Source organism: Ovis canadensis, chromosome 7 (genome assembly GCF_042477335.2).
Source record: "Ovis canadensis isolate MfBH-ARS-UI-01 breed Bighorn chromosome 7, ARS-UI_OviCan_v2, whole genome shotgun sequence".
In the NCBI taxonomy this organism is placed as follows: Eukaryota; Metazoa; Chordata; class Mammalia; order Artiodactyla; family Bovidae; genus Ovis; species Ovis canadensis.
The window spans coordinates 68,311,384-68,335,463 of NC_091251.1; the positions used below are offsets into that span (position 1 = coordinate 68,311,384).

General features: G+C 38.7%; 1 protein-coding gene across 4 annotated transcripts in view; it reads left to right on the plus strand.

The window, feature by feature from the left end:
• MYO5A (myosin VA) overlaps window positions 1–24,080 on the plus strand; it is a 196,133-nt gene that overhangs the window by 78,644 nt on the left and 93,409 nt on the right. For all 4 annotated transcript variants that reach the window (XM_069596495.1, XM_069596496.1, XM_069596497.1 and 1 more), the window contains exons 5-6: window positions 15,499–15,655; window positions 21,787–21,930. In XM_069596495.1, the coding sequence (XP_069452596.1) occupies window positions 15,499–15,655; window positions 21,787–21,930 (301 nt within the window). The remainder of the gene's footprint in view (window positions 1–15,498; window positions 15,656–21,786; window positions 21,931–24,080) is intronic.

Here is a 24,080-nt window from a genome sequence, read left to right on the forward strand (position 1 = left end):
GTGGGCTTCTCGCTGTGGTGGCTTCTCTTATGGTGAAGCATGGGCTCTAGGTACACAGGCTTCAATTGCTGAGGCTCGTGGGCTCTAGTTGTGGCACGTTGAATCAGTTGCCCTATGGCATGTGGAATCTTCCTGGATCAGAGATTGAACTCAGGTCACCTGCATTGGCAGGTGATCCATAACCACTGGACCACCAGGGAAGTCCCAAAACCATAGTTTTTATTCTTGATTTCTTTTTTCTTCTTTTAACTTCTTTCTTTGATCTTGAGAAACCTGACTCTCCTTATCTATAGTATGTCTACTTGTTTGCTCATTCCTAGAATATTCTTAGTTTCAGAAATGCTAACCCATAGCCCTGTGAAAAGCAAATTTACCACTCAAGTGCAATATTGTGTCCAGGTCATTTTGTCTTTAGTCTTACATGATATGAAGTACCAGTTTCCAAAGTTACCTAGGTTGGTTTATTTTTTCCCCACTTATTTTATTAATTTGTTGAACCACTCTCCCATATATGATCACTTAGATTATTTGCAACATTTTGCAATTACAAACAGTGCTACAATAAATAAGTTTGTATATTTATTATTTATTATATACATTTTTATATTTGTATTTCTTTATTTGTTTCTCTTCCAAGTTGCTTTTAATGAAGTCTTGGGAACAAAATATACAGTCTGACTCAGATATACCATGGAGCAAGGCCTAGATAATGAGATAATTTTGCCCACATCTTGGGGATAAGGGTGATATATATGTCTTTATGAAAACTATTTTTTTAAAAAGTGTAAACTCTGTATAACATTCTCCAGGAGCTAGAGCCCAAGAGAACCCACTGGCAGTCTATTATCGGTAGGACCTCATAGGCATCTCAGGGATGGAAGGAGAGTTAGGCAGTTTTTCCACAGTTGGAGGAGGCTGCAGCTGTCCTCATCTCTGCCGGGAATACCAGCCAGTGGCAAGCAGCATTGAAAGAATGGAGTGGGGCAGTGGTATTGGGCAGTCCTCAATATCTTGATCATAAATATTTGGAACAATCCATTTGGTGATATTTATTGCCAATGGGGCCAGAGCTGGAGGGAGATTTCTCATCCACAAGGGGCAGAGAGTGCACCTCTCTGCTTGAAGAGGGACAGGAGAGGTGATGGGAGCAAAGAGATAGAGCAAGGGACTCTCACTTTCTTTGCTACCTCAACTGGACAACTGCCACAGGGCCATGAGCAGCTTAAACCACCCAACTGCTTTTGGGAGGAGGGTGCAGAATCTAATCACTGACAGGCTTTGGTAGTTTAGGTTCATACCTGTTTCAGAGCTTTTCTCTACCAACTTGTTATCACAGGAATTCCTCAGCTGGGGTAGAAGGTCTGGTTGAATGTGTCTTCATGTCCAACATTGGTGCTTTTGCTCCAAGCCAGGACCGGTTGCTCTTAGAATCTATGGCTCCCATGTCTAGCACAGTGCTGTTTGAACTGAACACCATGGCCTTGGTGACTTGTGACACAATGGTTTGAAAATCAAGATCACTGTGTAAGCAGATGGAGGCATTGCTGGGTTTGGGGCCTATCAGCTAGTACATGGCAGAAGTGGAGTTTGACTTCACATTGTACATGGTCTTACCCCCAAATCCTAATTGCTTGTATTGGGTTACACAGTGTTCAGTGCTAATGCAGTAACCTTGACCAGCCTTTAAGAAGACAAGTTAGAGTGGAGCACATTTTTGTATTTTTAAAAGTGGCACTGGTAGGTCAAAAGGTAGGTATAAATATATTGCCAGATTCCCTCTAAAAGAGTTGTTCTGGTCTGCATTTTTGCCTAAATTGTTCAAGAGTGTCTATTTCCCCATAGCTTTATCAACAAAATATGTAATCTCTGTGTGTGTGTGTGTGTGTGTGTGTGCGCGCGTGCGTGCGCGTGCTTAATCACATATGACTCTTTGCAACCCCATGGACCATAGCCCGCCAGGTTCCTCTATCCTGGAACTGTCCAGGCAAGAATACTGGAGTGGGTTGCCATTTACTACTCCGGGGGATCTTCCCCACTCGGGGATCAAACCTGCATCTCTTGTGTCTGCTGCATTGGCAGGGGATTCTTTACCACTGTGTCATGTTCTTGCCAGTTTAACAGTATCTTAATGTTGTTTTCATCTGCATTTCTTTAAATATGGGTAAGTTTGAATATCTTTTCATATGTTTAAGAGCACTTTCATTTTTTGTTTGTTTATGGGCTGAATTATTGATTCAACTTTTTCCATTTTTCTGTTGTTTTTTGATCCTCAATTTTAATAGTTAAATATATATATATTTTAGCCCTTTATCTGTGTTATATTGCAAATACTTCCCCTCAATTTTATTTTGCTTGTAATGTCCTTTTCCAAGCAAATTTATTAATCTTTTTTATTTCTTTGAATTTTAAGTCACTGTTAGAAAACCTTTCTCTACACCAAAGTAAAAAAGATTTCATTCTCTTTTCTTCTAGTGTTTGTATTGTTTTTATAGCTTACCTTTAGATCACTGATCCCATTGGAGTTTATACATTTATATGATGAGAGATATGGACCTAAATTTGTCTTTTTTCCAAATGGCTACACAGTTATCTCAGTGTCACTTATTAAGAAGCCCATCTTTGGCCCAGTTATTTGAGATGCCACCTAAAATTTATCATGCCCTCAATTTTCTTATGTTCTTGGTTTAATGTCTTGGCTGTATTCTTTCCTCTTCCTTTATTCATGTCCCAGTACCACACTTTGATTATAGTGATTTTATAGTATGTTTTATGTTTGTGTGTCTGATACCATTAACCACCCCTCCCCTGACACAGTGTCTTTTTCATTATTTTCCTGGTTATCCTTAGGCATTTGTTTTTATATGTAGATTTTGGTATTAACTTATCCAACTCTGTAAAAAATAAAGCTAACTTTTGAGTAATAACATGAAGGAAAGGAGGAAGCAAGCCATTCAGATACTGGAGAAAGAATATTCCAAGCAGAGAGATTAGCAATTGCAAGGACCATACAAAGCCTTGAGGATTTCTGTAGCATATTTGACTTTTTCTCTGAGTGTGGGTTTTGAGCAGGGGAATGACATGATCTGGCAGCTGTGTTAAAAATTCATGATAGATTCCTACCAAAAATGTATATCCTGAATCTAATCATAAGAAAAACTGAATGAGGTGTATACTGAAAAATAGCTCTATATACTCTTCAAAATTATCAAGATCAAGATAGTCAAAGAAAGGCTGAGGAACTTATCCTGATTAAAGGAGATTGTGGAAACATGCCAGTAAAATGCAGTGAATATTTGGAATTGAATCCTTGATGATGAGGGAGACAGGGTAACTTTGTAAGGGGCAATACTGGATGATTGTAAAATAGGAATATAGACTGTAGATTAAATAATAGTTTTTTGTCAATTTTACATTTCCTGATTTTGATCACAGTACATACGTAAGAGCAATGTCATTGTTCTTAGGAAGTATACTCTAAAATATGTAGGAGTCATCAAGTCTATAATCTACTCGCAGATGTTTCAGAAAATATCAAAATAAGAGAAACAGAGATATTAATGAAACAAATGAGCAAAATCTAAACAATTGGTGAATCTGAGTAAAGCATGTACAGGAATTCAGTTTACTTTTTTTGCCATTTTCTGTAAGTTTGAAATCATCTCAAAGGTAAAATACAAACAAAACAAAAGGACTGAATGTAATGAAATAAGGGTCAATTCCAGGTAACTAGTTAGGAGGATTTTGTATTGATCCAAGCAGGAGCTAATGATAACCTAATAGAGGAGAATATATTCAGAGATGGTGAGAAGTAGATAGGCTCTGGATAAATTTTTAAGGTAGAACATAAGACGGCTTGCTTATATGGGGGTATGAGAGAAAAAGAGAAGTCAGGGATAGTGGCAAAGTGTTTGGTCTGAGCACCTAAAAGTTTGGAGTTGCTGTTTACTGAGATGGAGGAAATTCAGGCAGAGCAGGCTGTGCACGTAGGGGTGGAAGAGTTAGAAGAAGAAGGGGGTGGAGTTCCATTTTAGATATTTAAGACTGAAATGGCATTTTTGACATGTGTCCTTGGTTCATTACTTCTTTCTCAGCATGACGCTTACAGAGAATAGTGTCCTCATGGAAGATTTTCATAGACTAGCCTCTTAATTTTAACTGTCCTGTCAGCTTACAGAAGAGAAGAACTCAGTGGGCTGCTATGTCTGTCTGTCTTCTCATATTTTTGTTTCACGTTCTTATCAGTCTTTTCTCATCCTGAAACTGATTGCTCTCTGATAATTATTTTTTTTTTTTTTTAATTTTTAGTTTTTTATTTTTTAAATTTTAAAATCTTTAATTCTTACATGCATTCCCAAACATGAACCCCCCTCCCACCTCCCTCCCCAGAACATCTTTCTGGGTCATCCCCATGCACCAGCCCCAAGCATGTTGCATCCTGCGTCAGACATAGACTGGCGATTCAATTCACATGATAGTATACATGTTAGAATGTCATTCTCCCAAATCATCCCACCCTCTCCCTCTCCCTCTGAGTCCAAAAGTCCATTATACACATCTGTGTCTCTTTCCCTGTCTTGCATACAGGGTCATCATTGCCATCTTCCTAAATTCCATATATATGTGTTAGTATACTGTATTGGTGTTTTTCTTTCTGGCTTACTTCACTCTGTATAATTGGCTCCAGTTTCATCCATCTCATCAGAACTGATTCAAATGAATTCTTTTTAACGGCTGAGTAATACTCCATTGTGTATATGTACCACAGCTTTCTTATCCATTCATCTGCTGATGGACATCTAGGTTGTTTCCATGTCCTGGCTATTATAAACAGTGCTGCGATGAACATTGGGGTACATGTGTCTCTTTCAATTCTGGTTTCCTCGGTGTGTATGCCCAGAAGTGGGATTGCTGGGTCATAAGGTAGTTCTATTTGCAATTTTTTAAGGAATCTCCACACTGTTCTCCATAGTGGCTGTACTAGTTTGCATTCCCACCAACAGTGTAGGAGGGTTCCCTTTTCTCCACACCCTCTCCAGCATTTATTGCTTGCAGATTTTTGGATCGCAGCCATTCTGACTGGTGTGAAGTGGTACCTCATTGTGGTTTTGATTTGCATTTCTCTAATAATGAGTGATGTTGAGCATCTTTTCATGTGTTTGTTAGCCATCCGTATGTCTTCTTTGGAGAAATGTCTATTTAGTTCTTTGGCCCATTTTTTGATTGGGTCGTTTATTTTTCTGGAGTTGAGCTGCAGAAGTTGCTTGTATATTTTTGAGATTAGTTGTTTGTCAGTTGCTTCATTTGCTATTATTTTCTCCCATTCAGATGGCTGTCTTTTCACCTTGCTTATATTTTCCTTTGTTGTGCAGAAGCTTTTAATTTTAATTAGATCCCATTTGTTTATTTTTGCTTTTATTTCCAGAATTCTGGGAGGTGGATCATAGAGGATCCTGCTGTGATTTATGTCTGAGAGTGTTTTGCCTATGTTCTCCTCTAGGAGTTTTATAGTTTCTGATCTTACATTTAGATCTTTAATCCATTTTGAGTTTATTTTTGTGTGCGGTGTTAGAAAGTGATCTAGTTTCATTCTTTTACAAGTGGTTGACCAGTTTTCCCAGCACCACTTGTTAAAGAGATTGTCTTTACTCCATTGTATATTCTTGCCTCCTTTGTCAAAGATAAGGTGTCCATATGTGTGTGGATTTATCTCTGGGCTTTCTATTTTGTTCCATTGATCTATATGTCTGTCTTTGTGCCAGTACCATACTGTCTTGATGACTGTGGCTTTGTAGTAGAGCCTGAAGTCAGGCAAGTTGATTCCTCCAGCTCCATTCTTCTTTCTCAAGATTGCTTTGGCTATTCGAGGTTTTTTGTATTTCCATACAAAGCTTGAAATTATTTGTTCTAGTTCTGTGAAAAATGTGGCTGGTAGCTTGATAGGGATTGCATTGAATTTGTAAATTGCTTTGGGTAGTATACTCATTTTCACTATATTGATTCTTCCAATCCATGAACATGGTATATTTCTCCATCTATTAGTGTCCTCTTTGATTTCTTTCATCAGTGTTTTATAGTTTTCTATATATAGGTCTTTAGTTTCTTTAGGTAGATATATTCCTAAGTATTTTATTCTTTTCGTTGCAATGGTGAATGGAATTGTTTCCTTATAATGCATTAAGATTAGATCTCAATTACAGGAGAAAAACTATTAAAAATTCCAACATATGGAGGTTGAACAACACACTTCTGAATAACCAACAAATCACAGAAGAAATCAAAAAAGAAATCAAAATATGCATAGAAACTAATGAAAATGAAAACACAACAACCCAAAACCTGTGGGACACTATAAAAGCAGTGCTAAGAGGAAAGTTCATAGCAATACAGGCATACCTCAAGAAACAAGAAAAAAGTCAAATAAATAACCTAACTCTACAACTAAAGCAACTAGAAAAGGAAGAGTTGGAGAACCCCAGAGTTAGTAGAAGGAAAGAAATCTTAAAAATTAGGGCAGAAATAAATGCAAAAGAAACAAAAGAGACCATAGCAAAAATCAACAAAGCCAAAAGCTGGTTCTTTGAAAGGATAAATAAAATTGACAAACCATTAGCCAGACTCATCAAGAAGCAAAGAGAGAAAAATCAAATCAATAAAATTAGAAATGAAAATGGAGAGATCACAACAGACAACACAGAAATACAAAGGATCATAAGAGACTACTATCAGCAGTTGTATGCCAATAAAATGGACAACGTGGAAGAAATGGACAAATTCTTAGAAAAGTACAATTTTCCAAAACTGAACCAGGAAGAAATAGAAAATCTTAACAGACCCATCACAAGCACGGAAATTGATACTGTAATCAGAAATCTTCCAGCAAACAAAAGCCCAGGTCCAGATGGCTTCACAGCTGAATTCTACCAAAAATTTCGAGAAGAGCTAACACCTATCCTACTCAAACTCTTCCAGAAAATTGCAGAGGAAGGTAAACTTCCAAACTCATTCTATGAGGCCACCATCACCCTAATACCAAAACCTGACAAAGATGTCACAAAAAAAGAAAACTACAGGCCAATATCTCTGATGAACATAGATGCAAAAATCCTCAACAAAATTCTAGCAATCAGAATCCAACAACACATTAAAAAGATCATACATCATGACCAAGTGGGCTTTATCCCAGGGATGCAAGGATTCTTCAATATCCGCAAATCAATCAATGTAATTCACCACATTAACAAATTGAAAAATAAAAACCATATGATTATCTCAATAGATGCAGAGAAGGCCTTTGACAAAATTCAACTTCCATTTATGATAAAAACTCTCCAGAAAGCAGGAATAGAAGGAACATATCTCAACATAATAAAAGCTATCTATGACAAACCCACAGCAAACATTATCCTCAATGGTGAAAAATTGAAAGCATTTCCCCTAAAGTCAGGAACAAGACAAGGGTGTCCACTTTCACCGCTACTATTCAACATAGTTCTGGAAGTTTTGGCCACAGCAATCAGAGCAGAAAAAGAAATAAAAGGAATCCAAATTGGAAAAGAAGAAGTAAAACTCTCACTGTTTGCAGATGACATGATCCTCTACATGGAAAACCCTAAAGACTCTACCAGAAAATTACTAGAGCTCATCAATGAATATAGTAAAGTTGCAGGATATAAAATCAACACACAGAAATCCCTTGCATTCCTATACACGAATAATGAGAAAGTAGAAAAAGAAATTAAGGAAACAATTCCATTCACCATTGCTCTCTGATAATTAAAGCACAGTATTATTTTGCTTAAAACATCAGGGCTTTTTTTTTTTTAATCTCTTTTTTCTCTTTAAAACCAAGTAATCTTGATTGCTTGATTTGGTATTGTTTTCCTCCACTGTGAATGGTAGAGCAAATAATTTTATTGGTTATTTCATTTATGGGTTTTCTTAAAATAAATTTGAGAGTTACATGCATAACCTTAGTGTAAGGGAAACAATATCCATACTAGCCGAAGCTACATAAACAAATAACTATATAAGCTTAAGTTTTCCGGTCTCCCTGGACCTCGGCTTTATTACCTGAAACAGAACACTTGCACTAGATGACGTAGCTTTACACTGAAGGCATTCTTTGGTGTGCATTTGCTTCCATTTGGTTCATGGGGATTAATGCAGAAATCTTTTACTCTTTCCAGTGAAGGGCAAACCATGGTGAGGAGCTTGCAGAGACACAGAACGAGCGTAGTATAGACTTTTCATCTGGAAACTAAGAGATGTGGAGTGTACAACTTACCTCTGCTTTAACCTTGGATAAGCCATCTGACCTCTCTGCATTGTTGTTTCCCCCAACCAAGAAAAGATAATATTTATCATGCTCACATCAGAGATGAAAATTACCTTAGATGATAAACATAAAAAGCATTTTGAAAGATACTATTTAAATCTAAGCCGTTACTATCATCACAGTCTTCATCATCATGGAGTCTCACGACTCTATTGCTAGGCCTTTGCTTAGGGTGGGCCCTTTTTGCATTTGTTTAGGCAGTCTCTGAAGCTTCACTCTGAGTTTCATTGGCCAAGTCGATGCTGGCTGTTATAGATCATAAAATCTCTCCTGTTACTGCCTGTGACTCACCAGCCATGTGGTACCAATTATTTCTACTTATGCAGATATGAAGTAGCACATGCTATGTGATAAGGAATTTTATATATGATATATATATATATACATGTGTATATATATAGGGACTAACTTCTGTTAGTAATTAGGAGCTACCATGTTGGTTTTTTTTTTGAGCTACCATGTTTAGAAATATACTGTGTGCCAAGCATAAGGTCAGGCATGTTACCTCTAATTTCATTATACCCTTGGAAGCAAACATCATCACCCCTGCTTTACAAATGAGGAAACTGAGGAAAGTAAATTTCAGACCATTGTGCTAATAGTATCTGGGAACTGAGGTTTGAATCCGGCTCTGAGTCTTCAAAGCCTATCTTCTGTGTTGTTTAATTTTCTTACTTCCAATTATATGACCCTATTTATATATATCCATTACTGGAAAAAACAGGCTATTTCTTTTGTGGCATCTTTACATTAATTTCACAGGCTCTATAGAAATGGCAACCCACTCCAGTACTCTTGCCTGGAAAATCCCATGGACTGAGGAGCCTGGTAGACTACAGTCCATGGGGTCACAAAGAGTCAGACACGACTGAGCGACTTCACTTCACATACTGATGAAGGGCTTCCCTGCTGGCTTACTGGTAATCTGCCTGCCAGTGCAGGATACATAAATTCAATCCCCGGGTTGGGAAGATCCCCTGGAGAAGGAAATGGCAACACACTCCAGTATTCTTGCCTGGGAAATTCCATGGACAGAGGAGCCTGGAGGGCTACAGTCCGTGGGGTCACAGAAGAGTTGGACATGACTTGACGACTACACAGTAACAACACACTGATGAAACAGGGAAGTCAAATTGACATGAGAAGAACTGACAGTCATATGACAGACTTCTCAGCAGGAATTGGGTATATCTCTAAGAAACCTTGTTTCCATTTCCTGAGTAATCTTTCTGCCTCTGTAGCCCAGCTTTCACTGATGCGCCAGCACAGTCTTATAGCAAATATTTCTCCTTAAAAACTAATAGGATGTATTGTCTTATTTACTTATTATCTAGTAAGTTTTAGGGTTTAAATCTTTTCTTCTTGGGATTAATCAAAAGCAGAAATCTTGGAGAAACAGAGCAGAGCCTATCTTAATGCTTGGCAACAATAAAAATGTAGAAAACACCCTGTACCTTCTAACAAGAGAAATAGAGACTACAGTCTCAAGTAAAAGCTGTATCGCAGTAAATACATAACTTTGGAAGAAAGCATTTTATTACACTAGCTTAATATTTGCCTTTTTTGTTTTATCAAGGGATTGAATAAGGGAGAAGCAATTAGATTGGGTGCCTGTAAAAAAATAAACCTCTAGATTTTGTTAGATTTTGTTTCATGAGAATATGTTCACTTATAAGGTAAAAGTTAGACCATGGCAACACCTGAGAATTAATACTGAGGTGAGTGGATATAGTAAATTGTATTCTGTGTGAGTCAGGCTGGCATTATTTAGTTTCCTCATTAATGACTTGGATATGAATGGAAGGTATGCTCATTAAGTTTGCAGAGAACGAGATGATGGTCTTGGAAATATGAATAGTATTCAGCATGAGCACAATAAACTAGAGAGATTATATTTTTAAACAGTAAAGTTCAGAAGGAAAGTGTGTAAAATAATACACATGATACAAAATGAAATCTTGATAGATGTAATCTAAGGAAAGGCTGGACAGACCAAACAGATACAGATTGAAGGAAAATAGACTAAAGTATAACATCTCTCTCTTACATCAACCCAGAGTGGACATTCTATCCTTGAATAATTTAGTTCCTGGGGTTTCAGGTGCTTCTCCATAGTTTAATTCTGTTGCCTTTTCCCGTACAACCTTGTTTCTCGTTATTATTATATATGAGTCAATTCAGGCATCACCTTCTCTAGAAAGCATTTCCTGGCATCTCCTCCTCATATCTCCCTCTCCTTCTCCATGCTTTCATAAGATCCTGGGTAGACCTCTTTTCTTGTAATTGTTGTTGTCATTGTTTAGTCGCTAAGTCATGTCTGACTCTTTGCGACCTCATGGATGTGTAACCCGCCAGACTGCTCTGTCCATTGGGTTTCCCAGGCAAGAACACTGGCATGGGTTGCCATTTCCTCTCCAGGGGATCCTCCCAATCCAGGAATCTAAATTGCATCTCCTGCTCCAGCAGGCAGATTCTTTAGCACTGAGCCACCAGGTCCACCATATTTTGACTGTACTTTTCAGTCTGTCTCAATAGGCCCTGACCATAGACTCTCTTATCTTCATAAAGTGTTTGACATATTGTGACTACTCATTTTATTGTTTAATGAATGAATGAAGCAGTATTTTTGGGTGGTAGCTTTTGATTCACATTCTAGACTCTGGAAGTACCATCGACTAAACAGATCACAAGAGTTCACTTTTACTTCAGGGCACCCAGTACCCAGGCCATTTAGGATCATTGCAGAGACACTTGAGAGGTCTGGCTAAGCCAGAAATCATAAATTCTCAGTTCCTGCAGCCTTAGGATGCTCCAGATTGATTTGTCCTTGATGAAGAATGGTAAATCTATATTCCTTAATTTGGTTTTATCAGGTCCTGGGAATGATATCTATATCCCAGTAGTAAATGAAGGGTCTTATAAGGACGCGAGCGCCTTAAGGATCAGCTAATCTAAATTTGGAAGAACAATAAATTATTATTTACGTATTTTTACACTTTCACTTTCAACATTCTAAAACTTAGAGCTCAAATAAGTAGAGTAAGATAGACTCTGATATTGACCTTAAAACCATAAAATTTTTTGTCCCTTATGTTTTTGGCTGTTTTCTCCCTATCTCTATTATACTTTTCCTATTTTTCCCTTTTCATGTCTTTATTATGTATTACCCTTCTTCTTTTATGTCTCTAGTTGTCTTTCTTACTTCTACCTATCTCTGCTTTTGTCTCTTTTCGACATTTCATCCTGTGGCCACATATAGCTGAACAACATTTTAAAGATGACTGTATCACAGCAGATGGTGACTGCAGCCATGAAATTAAAAGACACTTACTCCTTGGAAGAAAAGTTGTGACCAACCTAGATAGCATATTGAAAAGCAGAGACATTACTTTGCCAACGAAGGTCCGTCTAGTCAAGGCTATGGTTTTTCCAGTGGTCATGTATGGATGCGAGAGTTGGACTGTGAAGAAGGCTGAGTGCTGAAGAATTGATACGTTTGAAGTGTGGTGTTGGAGAAGACTCTTGAGAGTCCCTTGGACTGTAAGGAGATCCAACCAGTCCATTCTGAAGGAGATCAGCCCTGGGATTTCTTTGGAAGGAATGATTCTAAAGCTGAAACTCCAGTACTTTGGCCACCTCATGTGAAGAGTTGACTCATTGCAAAAGACCCTGATGCTGGGAGGGATTAGGGGCAGGAGGAGAAGGGGATGACAGAGGATGAGATGGCTGGATGGCATCACCGACTCGATGGGCGTGAGTTTGAGTGAACTCTGGGAGTTGGTGATGGACAGGGAGGCCTGGCATGCTGCAATTCATGGGGTCGCAGAGAGTCGGACACGACTGAGCGACTGAACTGAGCTGTGCATATTTTATACGCATTTCTATTTCCTGTTCTTCATTTAAAAGCAGGTAGAAAGAGCTTACATTTTTTTCTCTTTGTAGCCCTGTGTTGATTTGACCATCTCCGATTCAAGGGTCCTACAGAGAAGAAATGTTTGGCCATGTCAAACGTAGCCCTTTAAGACCATCTGAGCACCTGTCGGCCCGTCCTATTCCAATTGTACTTGGTCCCAGGAGTTTACCTGGCTTAAAGTTCAGGTTGTGGCATATCCAACATCTTAAAAATCAACTCTGGAGTTAAACTGTTAGTTTATAAGTATTAGTAGTTTAGAATTAAGAAGGACTTTGGGTGCTATTTAATCATTAAAATGAGGGAAACTGTGACCCAGAGAGGGTATGCAGTTGCTCAAAGTCATGAAATTGGTAAATTACAGGTCAAAGATCAGAGCCTGATTCAGAGAAATTTCTATAATGGAAGAGTGGTGCTTATTTATATACTGGAGTGCTCTACTCGTCTTGGGGAAGAAGAGAAGCCTTTGCCCAGAAGCAGGGGGATATAATAAATATTGGAGTCCCTTAAAAACTGCTGGGCATGTGGATCCTGGATCCTAAATCTCCTGGAAAAGAAAATGTATCTGGTGTGTACTTGATATCACTGTGTGTTTGTGTGTATTTCTACAAATATGTGTGATCCATCTGATCAATCTCAACCTTGTCTCCTTTCAGAGTTCTCTTTTTCCCCATGGTATAGGAAAGGGCTTCTACATAATGAAGTTTAAATTTTTTGGGATAACATTTTATCACGCATGCGTGCATGCTTAGTTGCTCAGTCATGTCTGACTCTTTGCAATCCCATGAACTGTAGCCCACCAGGCTCCTTTGTCCATGGGATTTTCCAGGCAAGAATACTGCAGTGAGGGTGCCATTTCTTTCTCCAGGGGATCTTCCCGACTCAAGGATCAAACCTGCGTCTCATGCATTGGCAGGTGGATTCTTTACCACTGAGCCACCTGGGAAGCCCCAACTTTATATCATAAAGACTTGAAATAGTATTTGAAAGGCAGTACAGTTTAGGATAAGAGTTCCCACTAATATTTCCTTTTCATCAGACTAGTGAAAGCCTCTTCACCTTGTTTATTGTTGGAAAGCATGCTGGGAGAATTTTGTCAAGGTAGCTGTCACACAGGGGATAGTGACAGAACTGATCATGCAGGAATTAAGAAGAGATAATTTGTCTAATTATATTATAGAAGGGAATCCAAAGACTGCCGATACTGTCCTTTGATTAATGTATCTGAGAACGTGAAAATGTTCTAAATGACTGAAAAAGAGAAAGGTGGTACTGGTCCTACAACGAGAACTGGTTAAGAGTGATTTATCTTGAAATCATTTGTATAGAGGCAGTGAGAGTATCTGAGTCTAGAAATTCAAATAAAAAGGAATGAATTGATGACTGTGAGATTCAAGGATTTTTTTTAGAGATGATAGTTATATGCAAGCTTTTACTGTTAAGTATTAAATATTCCTTAGTATGTCACCTCGGTCCTAATTTTCCCCATAGTATGGGAGTCAAAGTGTCAGAACAGGCTGTTTACCAGCCCTGGTAGTGTGATGCGAACTACTTAATCAGGCCTGAGTTGGATATTCCCATTGTACTTTTCAAATTTTCTAAAATAATGTGGTAACTCCCATTTCTCAATGAAAAAACAGCCTTTATCATAGAAAAATCTTTGTACTTTGGAAACTTATTATGAGTACTCTTGATTCTACCACTTTGGTGTCTCTTAAACCCACCTGCCTGTCTCAGTCAAGACCACCACAGTCTTTGTTCAGACTTTCATGCCTTTTCATCCGGACCCCCTGCCACTCATATCCACATTGCTGCCAGAGTGATTTTACTGATTGGATTGTTTATTTTCTGTTTAAAACCCTGAAGCAGCACTCTGTGACCTGTAGGTAAACTTCAACTTCCTTAACATCTCATGTAAGATCTTTGTGATCCACTTCTTACTAACCTCTGTGGCCTTATCTGTCATTACTTCATGTTCTAGCCAAATGTTCTCCTTTCCCTGGAATGTTTCTTTCCTAACTTCTTCCCTTGTTTTCTCTTACTCATCTTTCTAGACTTTGCTGGATCATCTCTAGGGAGCCTTTCTTGATCACCTCTTCTTAATACCTCATTACATTTATTATAGTCTTTAACTATAAGTTTGTCTTTCCTCTCAGACCATCAACCACTGGAGCATACAGATCATAGCTTTTTAAACTTGTATCCCTTGTATCTAGCACTATGTTTGGTGTGTAGCAGGTGTTTGCTAAATGCTTGTTGGATAAGTAAATCTCTTTTAAAAGACAAAAATGTCATCTTCTGTAGTGAAATAACTTCCCAATCTTGTGGTGTGTAGGATAGTTCCACTAAAAATCCCTGAGTCATCTTGTCTCTCTGTAAATTAAGGGCACAAAGGATACCACCTTTATGAACTTGTTCAGTTAATTTGATGGGTTGTAGCTGATTGCTAGTTTCATCTCAGGAAGTTTTAGTTCCTGCTTCTGTCCCAGTCAAAGTCATAGCCAAGGCAGATTTATTCCTAGACTCACTTTCACTCAGTGCACATTTACTAAGCATTTGTGATGTGTAGACTCTGGACTAGGCGCTGGACATTAACAGTATGGTAACATAGGTCCTTATCCTCAAAGAGATGTTAGTCTTATGAGCAAGTTCATCACCTAGAGTTTTGAGTCACTGTATGAGTGAATTAAAGATGTATGTAATAATAGATAGTCTTTGAGTTCTAACATATTTGAATGAATCAGCCAGCAAATGAACTGTTTATTCTCTGCTAATGAGGGTACTCTAGTAAGAACTGGAATTTGTGAGAGATACTACTTTATGGACTGTTAGCCAGTAGACAATTTGTCTTTTTAATTAAGTAGTATTTTCTTCTAAGTTCACTTGCTGTAACTCTTGTCTCTTCTGAAGGTGGTTGACAACAGTGCTGCAATATACAAAAATAATTTTGTTTATTAATAAAGTAATATATTGAGATATGTACACACAAAAAATTCAGACTGTTACAGATTCATTCTTAGATGCAATGCTCTCAAATTTAATGCTTGATATCTTCTTCTCCTTCTCTATTCATTGTTACTTGGTAAGTTGTTATTTTTATTAGGAAATGTTGTTCCTTGGGTTCCTTCTCACAATTTTGCATGTGTGAACGAGCAAGAACTCACCTTGGCTCATTGATGAGAACACAGAGAAAATGATGTTAATCACATTTAGAAGTGGGCAGTAATGTCAGTTACTCTTCTTTGTTTTACAGAGATGAACGAAATCAGTCCATCATTGTAAGCGGAGAGTCTGGGGCAGGAAAAACAGTCTCAGCTAAGTATGCCATGAGATACTTTGCAACAGTCAGTGGTTCTGCCAGTGAAGCCAATGTTGAGGAAAAGGTGTTGGCTTCCAACCCCATCATGGAGGTAAGACAGCAACAGCCACGGCCTTCCAACTGTATCCTCTCCATAAGAACCACACTGAAGAATTTGATTGAAACAGCCCATGTCAGAAAGTTTGGGACCTCCCAACCACTAAGAGTAGGAAAATACTGTTCCAGATATTAGTAAGAGAACTAGGAAAAGTAAAAATTCAGTAAAGTAGGCATTTTAAGTAAAGTCCAGCTATAAAGGATTCCACTGTATTCTATAAACCTGTGTTTTTAACCTACCACTACATTGTTGCCTCCAAGTAGCTGGCAATGGCACTTCTTTTCCTCAATTAATGGAGTTGTGTCTATTGCTGCTTGTACTGGAAGTATAAGCTGCTCCTTTCCCCCCAGTCCTGAGCTTATTTAAGCTCCTGCTGAAACGCAGGATTCACTATGCTCAAGCATGAATGAGTTTTAGTCTTCCTTTACCCACATTTTGTTTTCTGTATGTAGGCTAACCTGTTTAGCTGTAAGTTTTTATATTTTTCCAGGTAGAATTATAAACGTAAATCATGATTTTGGAAACATTTTTCTGCATGTTTCTGTCAAGCATATCACACAGTTTTAGATTAGAAAAAGAAATTTACTAATATAAATTCTTGAAAAAAGGAAGATCTGTGAAAAGATGTCCTCTTTCCCCCCTTTTGTTAATTTAACTTAAAAAATTTTTTTTTATAATGTTGTGTTGGTTTCTTCCATTCGGCAACATAAATCAGCCATAATTATATGTACACCCTCTCCCTCCCTAGCCTCCATCCCATCCCCCCTTCCATCCCATCCTTCCAGGTCATCACAGAGCTCCAGACTGGGTTTCCTGTGCTACACAGCAACTTCTCACCAGCTATCCATCTTACACCCAATTGTGTATATATGTTGATGCTACTTTCTCCATTTGTCTCACTCTCTCTCTCCCCCAAGACCATTCTCTAATGGAGTCCATCTGTATCTCCATTCCTTCCTGCCAATAAATTCATTAATACCATTTTTTCAGATTCCCTATATATGTGTTAATATATTTGTTTTTCTCTTTCTGATTTACTTCGCTCTGTATAACAGGCTCTAGGTTCATCCAACTCACTAGAACTGACTCAAACTCATTGAAAAGATATCCTTTCAAAAGTAGACTATATAGACAAAGTAGCTATGCTCAGACCAAAGAAAACAGACCTTTTCATGTGAAAATTTGAGTATTTTAGGATTTGTAACTGGAGGATTATTTGTGTATTGATGTGGTTTTAGGAAAGATACATTAAATGGAGAAAATAAGTCTCAGTAAATGGAGAGAAATTACTTTGGACATACAGAAACAAACCTTTTTTTTTTTTTTTTACTAATAATGCTAGTCAGCATTCTTTATCCCTGTTTCTTTCCTTTTGTCAAGCCTTATTTGTCACCCAAACACAGATGGCGTTTAGAACTGGCCTGGTGCACCAGTGATACAAGTGGTTTTTGCACTAATCAGTCCAGAGGTAATTGTGCCTGGTGTGCAGTGCTGTGTGTGACACTTCATTATAGTATGCTGTGACCCCTTGCCCACAGGGCTACCTTCTAGAGCAGCAGGCACAGGGCTACCTTCTAGAGCAGCAGGACTTCTGTTCTTGGGATTGAGAAAATAAGAGATGCTGGGGACATTAAGAGCCTCCTGGACTGGGGGAGCTATGGAAAGAGAACTGGAAATGTTTTCTGAAATAGCATGTACAAGAGAAAACAGATGCTTATGTCAAAAGAAAGCAGTAAAGATCTTAAGAAAATATTAACATTTTGAAAGAATTTAAACTATACAGATATAATGGTGGATCCTACTCATGTTACTATTGTGATAATATAGTCTGTATAGCCCATTTCTTGTTTTGGTTTAGATAACAGCAGGGATTTACTTTCTGTTGTTCTTTTTACTGTTTTCGATCATAACAACAAATTCTTGGTGTTCAACAGTAGTTTAGTCCATTCTTAGTCCCTAACATTAGAAGATACCAAAGTCCTGATTATGATGGCATTAGGAAACCCCATCTCTTCTAGATTCAGACCATATAATAACATATAAGTCTAGAATGAAGCTTCTGGAATATGTCTAGTTGAATGAAATATTTTATGAAAATAACTGCATCTTTTCCTACAACACAGATTTGTGTTATGTAGGAGTGATATTAAAAATTTGAAATGGCTACAGATACTACTTTTTAAATACAGTTATAAGGAATTTACCTCATTCGCTAGGAAGAACAAAAAAAGATAAAGACAGCATTTATACATTTAAAAAATTAATTTATTAAAATGTTTAATGACAGCAGTTATGCTTAGCTGCTTCATTCTATAATATTGTTTAGTTTCTCTGCAGGAATTTGGATTAATAAAACTTATTAAAGAGATAACTACTTTTCAACAACTACAAATAAGGGCATCCCAGTTTGAAAGGTTAAAATGGAATATAGGGCTGAAAAATGGTGACAAAGGGTTTACAGTTACAGGAAGAAAACATAGGTAAAATATTGAATATGTGACCTAGAAAATTTGTAGCTTTTAAGCCTGCCTCGGGATTATGTCTCTGTATCAGAGCCCTTTACTGTGATGTCAAGAAAGGCATGTCTATGTCTCCAGTGATTACAGTCATCCCACACCTTGAACATTGTAGCCCAGTGACTTATGGGATTTGCACATTATCCTTTGGAAAGCCAGCAGCTCCTCATCCTCACCATAGACTCCTTTTGCAAAATACAAATGATGTACAGAGAAATACATGATTCTTTTTTGCTCAATTTGATGACATTTGCTTTTTTGCCCTTCTTATTTCCTAGAAATTTTTATCCTAAGATAGGGACCAGGAAAGTGATAGGGGCACACTGGGTCTTAATAGTTCTTTTTACTCTTTAATAAATTGTAGTTGAAGATTTCCATCTCCCTTTAGTAAAGAAGAATAATGCACTCAACATGTCATTGAAATCAGTAGTGAAATCAAGACCACAAAACTTCTTTCCTTTAACAATTTCTTGCTGACTGAAATGAAAATAGCATTAGGAAGGCTGTTATAAATACAGTACTTGTAAGGCTGATGAAATACTTAGGGGGAAAGGACAAAAGGCACTGTTTATATTCAGAACCTTGTTTCCGTATTGGGTTAAAGGCTTAGAATCATATAGTTTTATTTTTGAAAGGGATGCTACTGCTCATCTATTCTAGAAGCTGAAGCTGAATGGTTCTATGAAGACCTGCAAGACCTTCTAGAACTAACACCCAAAAAAGATGTCCTTCTCATCACAGGGGACTGGAATAGAAAAGTAGGAAGTCAAGAGAGTACTCTGTTACCTGTACTCCAGTTACTTGGAGTAACAGGCAAGTTTGGCCTTGGAGTACAAAATGAAGCAGGGTAAAGGCTGACAGAGTTTTGCCAAGAGAATGCACTGCTCTTAGCAAACACCCACTTCCAACAACACAAAAGATGAGTCTACCCATAGACATTACCAGATGTTCAATATTGAAATCAGGCTGATTATATTCTTTGCAGCTGAAGATGCAGAAGCTCTATACAGTCAGCAAAAACAAGACCTGGAGTTAACTGTGGCTCAGGTCATGAACCCCTTATTGCCAAATTCAGACTTAAATTGAAGAAAGTAGGGAAAACCACTAGGCCATTCAGGTATGACCTAAATCAAATCCCTTATAGTTATAGAGTAGAAGTGACAAATAGATTCTAGGGATTAGATCTGATAGACAGAGTACCTGAAGAACTATGGACGGAGGTTTGTAACAATACAGGAGGTGGTGATCAAAACCATCCCCAAGAAAAATGAAATACAAAAAGGCAAAATGGTTGTCAGAGGAGGCCTTACAAATAGCTGAGAAAAGAGAAGCGAAAGGCAAAGCAGCTCCTTGGGCTTTGAAATCACTGCAAATGGTGTCTGCAGCCATGAAATGAAAAGACACTTGCTTCTTGGAAGAAAGCTATGACAAACCTAGATAGCATATTAAAAAGCAGAGATGTTACTTTGCTGACAAATGTCTGTATAGTTAGAGCTATGGTTTTTCCAGTAGCCATGTAGAGATGTGAGAGTTGGACCATAAAGAAGGCTGAGCATCGAACAATTGATGATTTTGAACCGTGGTCTTGGAGAAGACTCTTGAGAGTCCCTTGGACTGCAAGGAGACCAAACCAGTCAATCTTAAAGGAAATCAATCCTGAATATTCATTAGAAGGACTGATGCTGAAGCTGAACATCCAGTACTTTGGCCATCTGATGCAAAGAGCCGACTCATTAGAAAAGACCCTGATGCCGGGGAAAGATTGAAGGCAGGAGCAGAAGGGGATGACAGAGGACGAGATGGTTGGATGGCATCACCAACTCAATGGACATGAGTTTGAGCAGGCTCTGGGGGATGGTGAAGGGCAGGGAAGTCCTCCATGTTGCAGTCCATGGGGTCGCAGAGTCTTACACAACTGAGCCACTGAACAGCTACTGCTTGTCTAGTCTAGTCAGTTAACACATGAGGATACTAATACTCTTCAGAGGATTAAATGATGCAAGTTGGTGGTAGGGCCTGCTGTGATACCCAGATCATTAGACCTGTATTTCATTTACTCCTCTACCATTCTTTGCTACATGTTCATATACCTTATACTCAAAGACAAAAGGATCTGTTTCACCCCTGGCAACGCGCTGCTCCTTCTCACAGAGTGTAGTGATTTTGGCAGGTCCACTCCACACTCTGAGGAGATCCAAGGGAGGTGACATGTGGAGGTTGGGATAGGAGTCAGGAGGGAGGAGAAGCTGTGGACCACCCTCTCCCAGCTTGTGTAGTTGATGGGGAAGGTGCTGAGGACAGTGCCCCGGAAGCACTCAGTGACTCTCACTGCTCTGCCGCTGCTACCACATGTAACTTCATCTGCTCTTTGACAGAGTGTGTTGTGTTGAAAGAAAACTTTGCATTGATCCATTAGTTTCATTTGCTAAACAAAATAAAATAATAGGAATATATGGAGACTTTTTGTTGTGTATTTTGTAGTGTCAAGTTTTGCTGGAAAAGTAGTTTCCAGCCATTCTTTCCCTCTTTAATGTTAATCTTAAATTTAGCAGTGTTCTCATTGTCAGAACAGAATAGGATAATACCTGTCATATTTCAGAGACTAAACATGTTTTCTTTGATTGATCAGAGATTCTAATGTGTTAACTTTTGTGGCTGTGCTACTACTGTTTTCATCACTTGTGCCTTTTTCTCCCTTATATTGCTTTCTTAATGCTGCAGAGCATTCTCATATCTTTCTGCTGCGGTTTCAGTGTACTAATCCTAGTAGTCACGGGCTTTGCATAGGGAAAGATATTAATTATATGAAATTATTTAATTAAGCGTTTAATATATGCACTGTGTGAACCCTTGCTTTTCTAACTGTAGCATGCTTTTTGCTTTGCCTTGAAGGTAAAAATTATAGAAGCATGTCACCTAAATCAGAAGGCAGTGCGAATGCCATTTAAGTGTTTAAGATTGTATTAAAAATTTAGCAGAAAGTTACATTCTCTACATTCTGTACCAGATGTCTTGCAAGTTAGATACCACTATCAAATTCAAAGCCAAATTTTACTGTGTCTGGTTTCTGAAAATTGCTTTGAATTGAGGGGGTAATTACTAACACTCCACTAATAAGCAATTCAGCTGAAACAAAGAGACCCTGAACACCAGGGCAATATTTCCAGGAAAATATTAATTTGTTTTAGCCAGGTTTTTACATGAAACAGACTGCATTTCAAGAAATCAAAAACCTAGTTATTTAACCTGGATGACTTGTGCCTAGGCAGCCCCTGGTCCCATCCGTTCTTTTCCTTTGCTGACATGAATGAGTGTGTTCCATGCCTTCTTCCATGGTGAAGACCTCCCAACCGCTGGCTTCCTGTCTGCTGTTTCTGAAAATCACTTGTGTGAAAATAACAAGGCTGATACCGACTATTAGTATATACCTGTGTCATTGTGCAGTGACAAAGCATGCAGTTTGCAGGGGCAAAATTGGTTCTGTTTTTAAAAGAATCACTTTTAAAAGGTTGTGTTCACCTCTGTTCTGTCTCTCCCTGAACAAATCTGTTCATGTCAGGGCATGAATTGCACTTCTAAAACTGCATTTTTTTCCCCCTTGTTTTTCAGTCCATTGGAAATGCTAAAACAACCAGGAATGATAATAGTAGCCGTTTCGGGAAGTATATTGAGATTGGTTTTGATAAGAGATATCGAATCATCGGTGCCAATATGAGAACTTACCTTTTAGAGAAATCCAGAGTGGTGTTCCAGGTAAGCCAGGCCAGTATACATACAGATTGCTGTATCATTCCAGAGCTCACTTTATTCCCAGATTCTCTTGAGCATGTTATGTCAGTATTACTACAAACTACATCTGGACAGAAACATGTGAAACAATGCCTGTCAGAGAATACCCCTTAGGCTAATAGTCTTGGGACTGGACAGTGATTTAGGTTTAATGGTTTTTACTGTTTCCTCCAGACGCTTGTACGAAAAGATTAGTTAAGAAGAGGTGCTGATAGTTTAGTCTTGTCTGTCACATTTCCCAGTTGATAGGGAAGACATTGGTCTATGCTTCAGTGAGTTATAGCTTGAACTCAGTTCAAAAAAAATGTTCTTGACCTTTTTCCTTCCTTCTTTTCTTTCAGAATATGGTATTGTTTAGATAGAATGTTGGGAGTAAATAGATCCTCATAACTCACTTGTGAAGCACTGTCAGAGAACACACTCAAGTCTACGTATTGGTATAAGACTTTCATTCACAAATATGCTCCTAGTCCTTTTGAAGGAGGGAGTCGGGGTGGCTTCCAAGATCTCAGTTCCCCAACCTGGGATTGAACCCAGGCCTTGCAGTGAAAATCTGGAATCCTTCCCATCCCCAGGGAACTCCTGCTCTTACTCCTTTTTTATTTGTGAATGGGAAACACTATACATTACAACACTGACAGACATGTTTATGCTCCGGGAGTGTGGACTTACCGTTGGAAAACTCCTAGTATAGGACTCCGGGTGACCCACTGCAAACTGTGAGATGGGGTTCCTCTAGCTCCTTCACTGGATGCCTGCCTCATGGAGATTCCAGTAGCCCTGGCACTGCCATCTAGCTGAGTCTATAGTTTCCATCACACAAGTCTATTAAGGCTTAGAACGTGTGTAGGAAAAATATACTGAAAATCATGAGTTTGGGCAGCCTAGAACTATTCAGGCTTTGACTTTAGGGATGTGCCTGATTTGTGGCTACCTAAATGTAATACTGTGAACTGTGGTGTTGGAGAAGACTCTTGAGAGTCCCTTGGACTGAAAGGAGATCCAACCAGTCCATTCTAAAGGAGATCAGCCCTGGGTGTTCTTTGGAAGAAATTATGCTGAAGCTGAAACTCCAGTACTTTGGCCATCTCATGCGAAGAGTTGACTCATTGGAAAAGACTCTGATGCTGGGAGGGATTGAGGGCAGGAGAAGAAGGGGACGACAGAGGATGAGATGGCTGGATGGCATCACCAGCTCGATGGACGTGAGTCCAAAAAAACTCCAGGAGTTGGTGATGGACAGGGAGGCCTGGCGTGCTGCAATTCATGGGGTCGCAAGGAGTCGGACACGACTGAGCAACCGAACTGAACTGAACTGAAATGTAATACCTGATTTGTATAGTAAAGCAATAGTTACCCTCCTCCATTGTTCTAATATCTAGATACACGCAGAACAGTGTTATTGTACACACAGGTATGCTTGAATGGGTTAAAAAAATATTTAGTAGCCAAAAGAAACAATGGGGGAAATACGTGGTCTAAGAGAAGACTGAATCTAAATAGTACAAATTTGACTGATAGGTAGACAATGAAAGGGAAAATTGGTATGGTGACCAAAGGCTAGTAGTGGGGCCTGACCCTTCTTGTCTAGAAACTGTGAAGCAATTCTAGTTGTTCCCCAACCCTCAAGGCTATATAATATTGAGGATGTTTGGTTATATCAAAGTGAGTCAGACAGAGTGTACATATTTGATATTCCTTCATGTACAAACATGATCAAATCATTTCTGTAGATTCTTCAGCTTTTCTAGTTGTCTGTGTACTGAACCCCCTAAAATATTGCCTGAAAAGTGAAAGTGGTTCAGTCGTGTCCGACTCTTTGTGACCCCACGGACTCTACAGTTCATGGAATTCTCCAGGCCAGAATACTAGAATGGGTAGCCTTTCCCTTCTCCAGGGGATCTTCCCAACCCAGGGATCGAACCCAGGTCTCCTATATTACAGGCAGATTCTTTACCAGCTAAGCCACAGGGAAGCCCAAGAATACTGGAGTGGGTAGTCTGTCCCTTTCCAGCAGATCTTCATGACCCAGGAATCAAACCAAGGTCTCCTGCATTGCAGGTGGATTCTTTACCAACTGAACTATGAGCGAAGCCCTCATATTGCCTATTCGT